This window comes from Vicugna pacos, chromosome X, assembly GCF_048564905.1.
Source record: "Vicugna pacos chromosome X, VicPac4, whole genome shotgun sequence".
NCBI lineage: Eukaryota > Metazoa > Chordata > Mammalia > Artiodactyla > Camelidae > Vicugna > Vicugna pacos.
In genome coordinates, this window is record NC_133023.1 from 110,579,691 (window position 1) to 110,594,580 (window position 14,890).

The window sequence follows — 14,890 nt, forward strand, 5'->3', positions numbered from 1 at the left end:
GTGTCCACTTTCTATCATCATTAAGTATGATGTTAATTGTAAGCTTCTTCTAGATATTCTTTATCAAATTGAGGAAGTTCCCCTCTAACCCTAGTTTCAGAGCTTTTATCATGAATGGGTGTTGGATTTTGTCAGATGCTTTTTTGCTTTACTCTGTTAATGTGGTGGATTATATTGATTTTCAAATATTGAATCAGCCTTGCACATTGAGAATAAATTTCCTTTGTTTGGTGTGTAATTTTTATACATTATTAGATTCAATTTCCTGATATTTTGTTGAGGATTTTGTGTCGATGTTGATGAGAGATAATGGTCTGTGGTTTTCCTTTCTTGTCATGTCTTTTATCTGGTTTTGGAATTTGGGTAATACTGGTCTTACAGAATGAGTCAGGTGTTCTCTCTACTTCTGTTTTATGGAAGAGATTGTGGAGAATTGGGATGATTTTTTCCTTAAATGTTTGTTAGAATTTGGTCCTAGTGATTTGTGTCTTTGGAAAGTTATGAATTATTGATTCAATTTCTTTGATAGATACAGGGCTATTCAGGCTATCTTTTACACCTTATATGAGTTTTAGTACTTTACATCATTTAAGGAATTGGTACATATATCCCTTCATTCTCTTCTCAATGTGTATGGGATCAGTAGTGATAATCTCACTTTCATTTCGGATACTGTTAATTTGTGTCTCCTTTCTTTTTTCTCGGTTACCCGGGTTAGAAATTTAACAACTGTATTATCTTTCCAAAGAACCAGCTTTTGGTTTTGTTTATTTTCTCTGTTGTATTCCTGTTTTCACTTTCATTGATTTCTCCTCTAGTTATTTCTTTTCTTCTGCTTGCTCTAGGCTTAAATTACTCTTCTTTCTTTAGTTTCCTAAGAAGAAAGCTTAGGTTACCGATGTGAGAATTCTCTTCAAGGGGAGGGTATAGCTCAAGCGGTAGAGCACATGATTAATATATACAAGGTCCTGGGTTCAATCCCCAAAACCTCCTCCAAAAATAAATAAATAACCTCCCACCCCCAAAATTTAAAAAAGTAATAATAATAAAATTTAAAAATAAATAAATAAGAATTCTCTTCTTTTCTCATATATGTGTTTAAGCTACAAATTTCCCTTTAAGCACTGCTTTTGCTTCATCCCAAAGATTTTGATATGTTGTATTTTCATTTAGTTCAAAGCATTTCTACATTTCCCTTGAGAATTCTTCTTTGACTCATAAGTGTGTTGTTTAATTTCCAAATATTTGGGTTTTCCATTTATCCTTCTGTTATTAGTTTCTAGTTTAATTCTATTGAGAGCATACTTTTATGATTTCTGTTCTTTTAAATTTGTTAAGGTGTATTTTATTGCCCAGAATATGGGCTTTCTTGGTGAATGTTCCATATGAGTTTGAAAAAAATATGTTTTGATGTTGGATGGAATGTTCTATAAATGTCTGTTAAATCAAGTTGATTGATAATGCTGTTCTGATTGATTGTATCCCTACTGGTATTCTGCTGTTTGATCTGTCAATTATTGAATGGGGGGGCATCGAAGTCTGCAACTATAATAATGGATTTGTTTGTTTCTCCTTTCAGTTCTATCGGTTCTTGCCTTATCTACATTGGCACTTTTGTTAGGTGCATACATATTTAGGATTATTATGTGTTTTTCTCAGAATTGATCCCTTTATCATTGCTTACTGCTTCTTTTCATCTCTGACAATTTTCCCTGTTCCAAAGTCTGCTTTGTCTGAAATTATATAGCTATTCCAGCTTTCTTTTTTTGTCCAGGTTCCTTTTGATTAGTGTAGTATGATACATCTTTCTCCATTGCTTTACTTTTAACCTCTCAGTCTTTATATTTAAAGTGAGCTTCTTGTACATAATATATACTTGGGGTTTTTTTTGATCCACTCTGACAATTTTTGTCTTTAATTAGTGTTTTTAGACCATTCATATTTCAAATGATTTTTTATATATTTGGATTAATATCAACCATGTTTATAACTGTTTTCTCTTTGTTCTCTTTCTGCCTTCTCTAGTTTTAATTATTTTACATGATTCCATTTGTCTTCTCTCACTGTATCAGTTATAGATATATTTTAATCTCAGTGATTTTCCTCGAGTTTGTATTTTTTAAAAAGACCACTTTCAAATAACACTCTTCTGCTTCATTTATATGTAGTGCAGGTGACTTACCACAGAGCACTTATCATTCATTTCACCTATCCATTTGCTACAATCACTTAATACATTGTTACTTTATTGCTTTAGACAAACAGTTATCTTTTACATCAATTAAGAATAATAAAAATAAAAGATTTCATTTTACTTTCATTTATTGCATTTCCAGTGCTCTTCCTTTATGTAGATCTGAGTTGCTGACCTATATAATTTTTCTTCTGCCTGGCAACAATCTTCTAACATTTCTTGAAGGAAAGGTTTGTTTATGCTGAATTCCATCAGTTTTTGTTTGAGAAAGTATTTTGTTTCTTCTTCACATTTGAAGGATTATTTCACTGAATATGGAATTTTAGGTTAGTGTTTTTTTTTCTTTCAACACTTTATTTACAGAATTACAGAGATAGGAGTGTTAACACTGAGATGGAGGATTTATTTCTCCTTGTAGTTCTGTCAAATTTTGTTTTATTTACTTTGAGATCAAGTTAATAATACAAATTTTAAGATATCACGAAGTGACACTCATGATATGTCTTGTAATGCTTTTTACTTTAAAGTCTATTTTGTTATTAACTATAATGGTTTTCTTTTGGTTACTGTTTTCATGTTATATTATTTCTACATTTTTACTTTCAGTCTTTATGTATCTTTGTATTTCAGATATGTCTTTTGTAAACTGTATATAGTTGGGTTTTTTCCAGTCTGAAAATCTTTGTTTTTGAATTGTTTCATGTAAATCACTTACATTTAATGTACTTACTGGTATTAATACTAGATGTAACTAAACCATTGTACCAAGTTCTCTATGTCCCATCTGATCTATGTTAGTTTTCTCTTCTTTAGGATTGATTATTTTCTTATTTTTGCCCCTCTATTAGCTTAGAAGTTTTACACTCTTTTACTCTTTCTTAATAGTTACCTGACAGTTATAGCATACAGTTTTATCTTACCAAAGTCTAATATTAATTTATACTTTTACACACTCCCCAGATAATGCCAGAACTTTAAATACTTTTGCTCTAGCTCTCTTGACTCATGTTGTCAATATGAATTAAGATATTATTGTTTTTATATAGTATTGATTTAAATTTATAAAAATAGTTAGCCATTTAACCTTTTAATTGCTGTTTAGTCCTTCATCCCCAGTCTTCCATTTGAGATCATTTTCCTGTTATCTTAAAAATACCCTGTAGCATTTAGTATTTCCCTTGGTTCATGGCTGCTGCTGGAAAACTCTGTTTTTGTTTATTTGTAAAGGTTTTATTTCACCTTTATTTTTGAAGGGTATTTTTGCTGGTTAGCAATTTCTTGGTTAGCACTGATTTTCTTTCAAGACACTAAAGATGTCATTCCACCATCTTTATGCTTTTATCATTGCTGTTGTGAAGCCAGTAATTAGCCTAACTTTTGTTCCTTTCAAGGCATACTCTATTTTTTCTGACTACTTCTATGATTTTCTCTTTTGTCTTTGATTGTCTGTCATAAGTTCACTATCATGCATTCGGTGCATGAATTTCTTTTTACTTACCCTGTTTGGGATTTGTTGGACTTCTTGGATCTATGGAACAATGTATTTCATTGGTTTTGAAAAGCCCTCAGCCATTATCTTCAAAGATTGACTCTGAACAATTCCATTTCTCTTTTCCTTCTGGAAATCCAATTAAATATGCATTAGACCTTATCATACCCTCCTGTCTGTATTTTCCATCTTCTTGTCTACCTGTGCAGCCTTATGGATAATTTTGTCTGGATATAATTTCTAGTAATTTAAAACTCTCTTGAGCTGCATCTAATCTGCTGTTAAGGCCATCCGTTGAGTTTCTGATTTAAGCTAAGTTACTTTTTAGTTTTGGAGTTTTCATTAATTTTCTTCCCCACTCTTTCTGTTTTCTAGTTCCTTGTTGAAATTTTCAAGATTGGGTTTTATTTATCTGAATACACTAAGCATTTTGGTTTAGTAAACTGATAATTCAAATAATTCAAAGCTAATGGATCTGTTTGTATTACCTGTTGTCTCTACTGCTTCTTACCTATGATGTCTTTTTTCTTTGTGTTCCTGGTTATCTTTGTGTATGGGCATTGTACTTGAACAACTGTTCGTTGAAATAATTTGAGGCCAAGAATGATGAAATCTTCCTCCAGAGAAGATTTTGTTTCCATTGGTCAGGTCTGTAAGGGTGCTTCCTGTCTGGACCTACCATGATCTACATACAAAGCTTAAAGTTTACTAGTTCACCTAGGTGTTACAAGGCCAAACTAAAAGGTTTTATTTCCAGTTACCCTTAAAGTGAAACATTTGAGGTTCCTAGGAAATCTCTCCTCCTTTAATGAGCCTTGGGCTTTGATTTTTGTTACCCTAGTGCCTTGAATGTGCTGAAGGTTGAACTCATTTTGGTGCTGGTTTATTCCTTAACCACAGATGCCCTCAAGACAAATATAGTTGACCATATGAGTACTAAAAAACTTGTGAATTTCTCTGACCCGATGTAGAAAAAGAGTTCTTAATTCTGAATTGAAATCTAGATGCAATAGAAGTCTGCTAAATTTGACTGATTTTTTAATGCATGGCAGAAATACACCATTAAAAAAGTAAAAAAGCAATTAACGAACTGGAAGTAAATATTTGCAACTTATATAACAGAGTAAGACCTAATATAGTTAAATGTATACTTGAAAAGTGAGAAGGATCAACAGCCCAATAGAAAAATGTGGAAAAGACATGAACAATTTACAATGATATTAAAAATTGTCATTAAACAAATGCAAAATAAAGTGCAATTGAGATTCTACTTCTCACCTATCCTATTAATGAAAATTAAAAAGTATGTCACATTGAAAAAGGTGTGGGGAAATCAGCACTCTCTTATATTGCTGGTGGGAAAGTAAAAATGGGTCTGAGGCTCAGGGGAAGGAATAACCTGGATTCGTAGATATGGGAATCATTTGTGTTTAGAAGGAAATGAACAGAGATCACGCAGGGAGAGAGAGAGTATGTGGATTAAGACAGGAGGCCCAGAACACCAATACTCAAGGTGGCAGCTCAACTTCCCGGAGGGTCAACCACCTGGGCTCTGCAGTCAGGCAGAGCTGGTCTTGAAAGCGAGTTGTAGGGCTCGGTTGCTGAGCACTCTTGGCGAAGTCGGTTACCCTCCTGTGATCAGCTGTCACAGCTGGCGAAAATGGGGATCTCAGAGGGATGCTGTTCAAGGACCTGAGATGCGCCAGGTAAAGCACCTGCATCAGGAAGTCTACCCTCTCCTACTCTGTCTCCCTCTTCTCCAACCCCCACTCCCCACCGTCAGCAGCTGTCTGGTCCCTCCGGGACGGGGGTGAGGGGGCGGGGCGGGGGGGTGCCGAGCTCGGGTGACGCGATGCTCACGTGACCGGCCGGGCGCAGACGTGGGCAGCAGCCCCCGCGCCCGCCCGCCCTGTGGTCAGGTCCTGGAGCCGTCTGCTGGCGTCGCCCGCGCGGAACCAGCTCCCGGAGCTGCCCGGGCGGCGGGCGAGGGGCGAGCGGGCTTAGGCGAGCCCGAGGAGGCGCAGGCCTGGCCCGGGCCCCGCAGGTCAGTGCGAAGGTGGGCGCTGCTGGCGGCCCGCGCGGGGGTGGAGGCGGATGACAGGAGGATCCAGGAGCGGCGGGGCGGGGCCGGGGAGGAGGGGAAGGGTCCAGAGATGGGTGAGGAGGGGCACGGGGCGCGGCGTGGGCAAGGAGGACCCTGCAGCTGGTCCCGCCGCCCCCTCAACGCCCCTTCTCTGTGCCCTCCATCCATTTTCGAGCTTGAATGGTGGGGGGGGCTGCGCCCCCGCAGTGCGACAGTGAAACATAGACAAATTCTAAAAATCACCCACCTCTCACACTCTGTGTCCATAAGGAAATAGTGACCGCCGCGTAAACGGGTGGGAATGGGGCGGATTGCCGTCAAGAAAGGGGGACAGAAAGATTAGTTTGGAAAGGATCCTGGTCTGAGGCCTTAAAAGCAATGGCGGCTGGGATGCAGGGGAGGTAGGGGAGGGAAAAGTTGGATGAGGAGGGCCCGGATTAAGGAAAGAAACCTCAGTCCACTCACCATGCAGCCCCTGCCCCAGTCTCCTGTCTGTCTGCAGGTCTGCCTGTCTGTTCCCAGCACTCTGCAAGGCTAGAAAAGGAGGAACCAGTCCAGAATCCCTGCAGGTCAGTGAAAGGGGGAGAGGTACTGGACAAGGATGGGAGTTGGAGGGACAGGTTTGGAGGGCACAGCTCGGGCAGAAATTTGAGGGCCCCATTGACCAGCCCCCCACTATGTATAATATATACACTCCCTGCCACTCTGAAGGTTGGTACAGAAGGTGGCGGGGCCTGCCCTGGAAGTGGTTGGCTCTCATGTACAGGAGGAACGGTGTGGTAAAGTGTGTCACAAGGCACACTAAGAAGGCCAGGCCAGGTCAGGGAATCCCTGACAAGGGCGAGATGCAAGTGCTATTCGGAGCTGCATTCCACCCCCAGGCCCTCAGTCTCTCTTGTCTACTCTCCCCACCCCACCCCACCCTCCCAGGACAGGAAAAGGAGGAGACATCTCAACATGGAAAAACTCTGCAATGAAAATGAAGGAAAGCTGGAAAGCGAGGGAAAGCCAGAAGATGAAGTAGAGCCTGAAAATGAAGGGAAGTCAGATGAGGAAGAAAAGCTGAAAGTGGAGGGGAAGTCAGAACATGCGCGAAAGCTCCAGAATGAGGGACGACCAGAAGATGAGGGATCACCATATGGTAAGGGGAAGCAAGAAAAGCAGGGAAAGTCTGAAGCCGAGGGAAAACCATATAGTGAGGGCAAGCCCGAATCCCAGGCAAAGCCAGAGAGTGAGCCACGGGCTGCTGAAAAGCGCCCGGCTGAAGATTATGTGCCCCGGAAAGCAAAAAGAAAAACGGACAGGGGGACGGACGATTCCCCCAAGAACCGTCAGGAGGACTTACAGGAAAGGCATTTGGGCAGTGAGGAGATGATGAGAGAATGTGGAGATATGTCACGGGCTCAGGAGGAGCTAAGGAAAAAACAGAAAATGAGTGGCTTTCATTGGATGCAAAGAGATGTACAGGATCCCTTCACCCCAAGGGGGCAACGGGGTGTCAGGGGAATGAGAGGCGGAGGTAGGGGCCAAAGGGGCTTACATGATATCCCATATCTTTAATGCCTTTGGCCTTCAATTCTGACTCCTCCAGTGAAAATGTTGCTGACCCTGCTTTCCCTGGCAGGCATTTGCCAGGCTATGTGCTTTAACCTTAAGCTGATACTTTGCTTTAGGTGTCACTCTTGTTACCAGCAGCCTTTTGACCCAACTACAGTGCTCTCTGTGTTTCAGTAGGGGATTTTTGCCCACGTGCATGGAAGAGATGTTCATGGTACACTGTAAAATAACAATAAAGGAAAAACAGTTTTCAGAACCGCATATACAGTATCAGCCCATTTTTGTAAAAATATAAATGTATAATGCATTTGTGCACAGAGAAAACTCTGAAAATGTGTGCACTAAAAAATAGGCAATGTTTTTTCCTGCAAGGTAGCCAGAAAATAGGTCTTGCCTGCACTCAGAAATGAGCCCAATCACCTAATGGTTAGGAACCTCCATGCCATTCCTCTGCGGTGTGCTCATCCCCATCTCTTTCCTCTCGTTGTAACCATGTCACTGGGCACTGCTGTCCTCTACTGTCCTATGGCTCCCACCACGTGTAATTCTTTTCATTTTCTTTGCTCACTCATCTCCACTTTTTCTTAAGTGATGTGGATTATATTTGTCATAATTTTAAAAATCCAGAAGTCAATACATGATAAACAATTGAAATGTTCAGTGAGCTTATGCAAGCAAAGAAGACACTTTAAATTCCTGTGGTAATAATGTAAAATAAGTGAAACATTACTTCTGGGACTCATAGCTAGAGGAATCAACTTGACAGTTTTAACAGATCCAGTGCTCTGAAGGTCAGTCTTGTCACCTGTGAAATGGGACTAAAACTTGCCTCACAAACTGCTGAGTGGATCAGATGAGGTCCTGAGTATGTGAGCTGTGTTGGGCTGGCTCATTTGTAGTAGTAGGACCCTGGACCTTGTCAGATGCTCAGGGGAGGGCTGAAGGTAGGTCTCGCCTGTGCCCAGGAACAAGTCCAAGTAGCTGAGACGAGGGTGCTACTCCTCTTTGGATACTACCATATCTGCTGAGCACCCCTGTTCTGTGCCCTGTACCCACTGCCTACAGCTATTAATATGATGGAGTCTTCATGGTGGCAAAGCCACTCTGATTTCCTGTAGTTCCCAAAGGGCCACAGCCCCTATTTGACTCCTACTGGAGTGTGGATAAACCCCCTCTCCCAGCTTCAGAGTTGTACCTACCCAGGAGGTACTATCCCAGGCCTGTTTGGGCTCCATGGTATTACATAGTTCTTAGCAAGGCAGTCATTAACATTTTTAGTTCATTTTATGTTTGCTTAGTTTCTTCATAAGACTTCTGATATTTTGGGTCAACTGAGGGTTGTATACTGAGACAAATCTTTGGACCAGATAATGGATGGTGATTTGAACTGAACACCACACCACAGTACCCCAGGGAAATCATATCCAAATTTACATACTTTTTAGGGGGGTAGGTAATTAGGTTTATTTATTTATTTATTTTTAGAGGAGGTACTGGGGATTGAACCCAGGATTGTCCATGCTAAGCATGCACTTTACCACTTGAGCTATATCCTCCCCTCCTTACATACCTTTCTTAGTGTGAATTTTCTCTCTAAAAAGTGTCCTAGCTGGTCCACTATACAAAATCAAGGGACTTGTCCACACATAATCAGAGAGGGTTACCCAACTGAATTTCAAGCTGAAAATATCCCTTCCCATTTCAATTCCAACTGAAAGGGGTAATAATGCTCTTAAAAATATTAAAACTCTCAGAATATAGCCAATATTTATAACAACTGTAAATAGAATATAACTTTTAAAAATTGTGAATCACAATATTATACACCTGTAACTTATTTAATATTGTACAGCAACTATACTTCAATTAAAAAGTCAAACAAAAAACTCTCAAATGTTAGACATTTTTATTTAAACCACTAGTATGTTCCCTTCCCCAAAGACTTATTCATCCTAATATCCCTCACACTGTACTTGACACATATACTTAATAAAGTATGATTGAATCAGGAGCCCTGAGTTAGAAGAGATGTTCATGGATTAGAAGACTCAACAGTGTTAATATGGTAATTCTCTCCAAAACTGACCTATAAAGTCAATGCTGTCTCAATAAAAATCTCAGCAAACTGCGATTCTAAAAGTTATATGAAAAAGCAAAGGACACAGTGTAGCCAAAATATTTTGAAAATGAAGAACAAGTTGGAGGAACAAACTCACTGTCTGATTTCAGATCTGACTATAAAGCTATAGTAATCAAGACTGTATAGTTTTGGCACAAAGATAGACACATAGATCAATGGAATAAAACAGTCCAAAAGTAGACCCACATATATATGGTCAGTTCATTTTTTAAAAAAGTCCCAAAGGAATTCAGGAGAGAAAGAAAGATTTTTCAATAAATGATGCTGGAACAATTGGATGCTGTCTTGATCACTTTCAGCTGATATAACGAAAATTACCACAGACTGGGATTTCTCACAGTCCTGGATTCTGGGAAGTCCATGATCAAGATGCTGGCAGATTTGGTGTCTGGTGAGGGTTCAATTCCTGGTTCATAAACAGGTGTCTTCACATGGCAGAAGGGGCAAGGGAGCTCTCCTTGGGGTCTCTTTTATAATGGAACTAATCCCATTCATGAGGGTTCCACCTGCATGACCTAGTTGCCTCCCAAAGGCCCCACTTCCAAATACCATCCCATTGGATGAATTTTGGGGTTACACAAACATTCAGTCTACAGCAGACATTCATATACAAAAAAATACCCTTACCTCACATCATATACAAAACATGAATTAAAAATGGTTCATAAATCAAAATGTAAAACCCAAAATTATAAAAACTTCATTTAGAAATAAGAAAAACTAGAACAGATTGTAGTTGCATAGTTTAAGCAAGTGAAATCTTTGACCATGAAATACAGTGTAATAGTTACATTTCAGTATATCTTTATCAGGTTGAGGAAGTTCTCATTTTGTCAAATGCTTTTTCTTTGCCTAGTGAGATGATTTTCCCTTTATTGTATTAATATGGCATTTCATGTTGATTGATAGTCAGAGGTCAAACTAGCCTTGCATTCGTGGGGTGAATTGCACTTGGTTAGGGCATCCTTTATATATGATGCTGAATTATTCTGCTAGTATTTTACAGAGGAATTTTGTGTCTATATCCATCAAGTTTTGTGTGTGTGGTGTGTGTGTGTGATATTTTTATCTGGTTTGGTATCAGGGTAATGCTAACATCAGACAATGTATTGAGAAGTGGCCTCTCTTCTATTTTTGTAAGAATATAAAATGTTTGTTATTAATTTTTCTTTAAAAGATTGGTAGAATAAACCAGTGAAGCTGACTGGGCCTGGGCTTTTCTTTGTGAGGTTTTTTGATTACTAATTCAATCTGTACTTGATATAGGACTACTCAGATTTTATAATTCTTCCTGAATCAGTTTCAGTATATATACCTTTTTTAGAAAATGTCCACTCCTTCTAGGTTATCTAATTTGTTAATATGTAATTATTCACAGCATTTCTTAAAATCCTTTTCATTTCTGTAAGGGCAGTAGTGATGTCCCCACTTTTATTCCTGATTTTAGTAATGAAAGTCTTCTTGCTTTTTCTTAGTGAGAGTATGAAATTTAGTTGATCTTTTTAAAGAACCTATTTCCATTTCATTGATGGTCTCTATTGTATTCCTGTACTCTATTACATTTATTTCCACTCTAATCTTTATTATTTCCTTCCTCTGTTTGCTTTGGTTTAATTTGTTCTACTTTTTTCAGTAACTATATTAAGCCATAAAATAAGTCTCAAAATATTAAAAGGATTTAAATCAAACAAAACATGTTCTACAACCAAAATGGCATGAAATTAGAAATACGTAACATGAGGACATTTTGGGAATTAATAAATATATTGGAAATAAAAAATACACTCCTAAATAATCAATGGGTCAAAAAAAGAAAACAAAAGGAAAATTACACAATAATTTGAGATTAAAGAAAACAAAAACAGTACATACCAAAACTTATGGGATGCAGCTAAAGCAGAGCTTAAAGGAAAAATTGTAGCTATAAATACCCATATTTTAAAAAGAATAAAGATCTCAATAACCTAATCTTTCACCTTAAGAAACCATGAAAAGAATACCAAGCTAAACACAAACCAAGTAGAAGAAAGGAAATAATAAAGATTAGAGCAGAAATTAATGAGATGGAGAACACAAAAATAATTGAGAAAATCAATGAGATCAAAATTTGTTTCTTTGAAAAGAATAACAAAAACAACACATCATTAACCACACTGACCAAGAAAGAGAAAAAAGTGAGAAGATTCACATTGCTAAAATCAGGAATGAAAGAGGGGACATTGCTACCAAATTGACACAAATAAAAAGGACTGTAAGTCAATACTACAGACAATTTTATGATAATGTATTGGATAACCTAGATGAAATAGACATTCCTAGAAAGATACAAATTACCAACACTGAGTCAAGAAGAAATACAAAGTCTGAATAGACCTATAACAAGTAAAGAGATGGATTTAGTTATTAAAAACAAACAAACAAAAACTTTCTGCAAAGAAAATCTCAGGACCAGAGGGCTGCACTTGTGAATTTTATTATGATATTGTGATTTATAATAAGAAATATATATTTGGATTTTGTCCTATTCCTAGTACAGAGCTCCTAAAATCCTTGGAATTTCCTAAGTGATGAGAGCAATAAAAGTGTCTTGTTATTCATAACAAGCCCTTTTCAACCACATCAGGCTTTATATCAATGAGGTGACCTCTAGAAAGCCCCTATGTAACTTAAAGATGGGGGCTGATTGCCAGGGGAACCAACCATAATTTGAGCAGTGGAACTTTCAGTTCCTCCCTGCCTCCCCTCACCTCACTTCAGGGGAGGAGAGGGTCTGGAGGTTGAGTTAATTGCCAACATCCAATGACTTAATCAATCATGCTTATGTAATGAAACTTCCATAAAAATCCCTGAACTATGGAGTTCAGGGAGCTTCCCAGTTGGTAAATACTTGGAGGTGCTGGGAGAGTGGCTCTCCTGGAGAAGGCATGGAAGCTCCACACTCCCTCTCATACTTTGCCCTATACATGTCTTCCATTTGGCTGTTCCTGAGTTATATTCTTTTATAATAAACTGTTAATCTAGTAAGTAAAATATTTTCCTGAGTTCTGTTAGCTGCCCTAGCAAACTGTTGAACTTGAGGAGGAGAAGATGAGAACCTCCAATCTATAGCCAGTTGGTACAGGTAACCTGAAGTTGTGACTGGCATCTGAAGTGGGGATGGGGGCAGTATTGTAGGACTTAACATTCTAGCTGTGGGATCTGATGCTATCTCCTAGTAAACACAGGACATCCAGCTAGTGTGGTAGACCTGCTTGATGTGTGGAAAACCTACACATCTGGGATCAGAAGTGAAGTAATTTTGTAATAGAGTATCGAGAGTAGAGGAGACATAGAGTAGCATGATTTTTCTTTACATCTACTAATGTTTAGAGGAGAATAAATGCCAGCACTTTACAAATCTTCCAAAATATTGTTAAAAGATAAATTTCAAGAGTTTATTTGAGCAAACGTCAATTCAAACTGGATAGTGCCAAACTGGAAGAGGTTTGGAGCATTCTATAGACAGGAGCTAGGGGCAAGGTTTTTATAGCGATATGACAGCAAGGCAAGGAAATTATTTAATTGGTTATATCTTAAGCAACTCTTTGGGAAGCCTAATTGGCTGTTTGTGATTGATTGTTCTTCTTAACCTTGAGACATTTACAGGAATTGACTCTGGTTTAGATGTCAGTTTGCTTACTCAGTCTACCAAACCATTAGAGTAACTTCAATCTAAGGGTCTCCTTGTTTGATTACTTTAATAATTTCTCCCTTTTGGTATTAGCATCACTCTCAGTCACTACTAGGTTTAAAATGTTCTTGTTTTGTGAAATTTGTTGTGAAACTCATAGGTTATGATGTCAGGATTTTGGAAGAATTGTTTTTGCCGTTCATTTTGTTTGTTTCTCCAAGAGTGAGACTACCTGCTGCACTGCTGATGGCTGTGAACGTGTATTTAAGATCCCTGAGAGAACACAGAACATCAGAGAGACTGTAATGATGACTATCAGGAGGGTAATACCAAGAGACTGAAGTATGCTGCTTAGCCAGGACCCTCATGAACCAAACCAGTTGATACCTAGGAAGTTAAAGAATGTACCTGAAGAGGCATCTACCTGTTCTAGCCAAGTGGCTTATTTGTTAATTCCTTTTATTTGCACTGTATCAGAGGTGTCAACCCAGGCACAATACAAGGTATTTTTCTATGGCACAAATTCCTCCTTGTTTAGCCAAAGTACTGTAAAGGAATTCTGCTATCTAAAATCACCATAGCAAGAAAGCCTAGGGACTTTTATTGTGCAGCTATGGCCTTATTGTTAGATTTAGCAATAGTTGCCAGAGTTAAGGAGCATCATCTTCCCATGAATTAACATAGAGAAAAAGCAAATAGCAAAAAGGCAAACGGAATAGAGTTTTCATATTAAAGATGAAAGTCTTGATCTGTGATCTTGGGAGATCTATCTACCTCAAGATGTCATCTGCTTCTGGGGAGGAACTTCCCTAATTAATTTTAATTTCAGATCTCCAGTTGGTGTGCAGTTCCAAGAGTGGAGGAATTCTTTTTAACTGGGATATATGGACCCAAGTTTCAAGGCCCTGAAGTTTGGTGCCATCTGGGTAGTAAGGAGGACCTAGTATGATCCCTTTCAACAAGAATCAAGGGCACTTTGTTCTTAGTGATTCCAAGTCAGAAAGGTGGGAGAAAGTTTGAAATGTTCATTTGGAAAACTGTAACCAGATATTTAGGGAAACTACAAAAATTCAGGATTCAGTCCACTTTACAGATAGACAACAAAGCCTCAACAAATAATTAAAAAACAGGACAAGAATCTAATATCTGTAGGTGTATTATAGTTTTCTAATGAAACATGAGTTTTTATCTCTACAATCACTTCTATTTCTAGCAAAGATAATCACAGTAAGATTAATTTGTTTGCAAAATAAGTGTAGTCTTACTAAACTTAGCCTATTTACATAAGCACAGTAAGAACAGTGATATTTTTAAGTCTTCTTCGCTAGAACTTTTCATAAGGAATCTCAGACTGGATTTTAAAAAGCCTCTCAAGACTAGAAAGCTAAGCCAAGAACTTGCCAGATGTTACCTGAAATACCTGGGTGAATTCCTCTTTTCCTGAGGTCCCTAAAATATCCTGGCGTAACTGGGGCTTCAGGAAGTGACTTTTACTCATCTGTTATGGCTGGGAACCCTGTAAGCAAGATACCACATGGTTTTCCAAAGGGCTTTATTGGCTCCCTGAAGTCAACGTTAGTTCCCTAAGCTATCTGGTCATATTTGATTGAGCACATCATTCTCAAATATGACATTCCAGTCAAAGCCTTGGTAACATAACCAGTATTTTGAATTGTGTCCTGTTTTAAGGAGAAGATTTTTATTGGATGTATTCAAATAACTTTATTGTCATAAAAATTAAAAAATTCACTAAAAGT

At 38.3% G+C, this 14,890-nt stretch overlaps 2 protein-coding genes across 5 annotated transcripts in view; one reads left to right on the top strand and one right to left on the bottom strand.

The window, feature by feature from the left end:
- Positions 1 to 14,890, bottom strand: part of LOC140691810 (uncharacterized) — a 46,692-nt gene that overhangs the window by 10,958 nt on the left and 20,844 nt on the right. The window lies entirely within an intron of this gene.
- TCEAL3 (transcription elongation factor A like 3) lies at positions 5,518 to 7,584 on the top strand. Of its 4 annotated transcripts, none has more exons than XM_072955743.1 (3): positions 5,518 to 5,739; positions 6,269 to 6,335; positions 6,697 to 7,584. In XM_072955743.1, exon 3 carries the CDS (start codon positions 6,724 to 6,726, stop codon positions 7,324 to 7,326), a length of 603 nt encoding a protein of 200 aa, XP_072811844.1. In that variant the 5' UTR covers positions 5,518 to 5,739; positions 6,269 to 6,335; positions 6,697 to 6,723; the 3' UTR covers positions 7,327 to 7,584. The 4 variants fall into 4 exon arrangements, with proteins under 4 accessions (XP_072811844.1, XP_072811843.1, XP_072811841.1 ...); XM_072955742.1 differs by having other exon boundaries at positions 5,518 to 5,727; positions 6,251 to 6,335; XM_072955740.1 differs by having other exon boundaries at positions 5,518 to 5,727.

Bases quoted from the DNA above. Each gene is read 5' to 3' on its own strand.
- TCEAL3 (XM_072955743.1), top strand. From the start codon at position 6,724: ATGGAAAAACTCTGCAATGAAAATGAAGGAAAGCTGGAAAGCGAGGGA.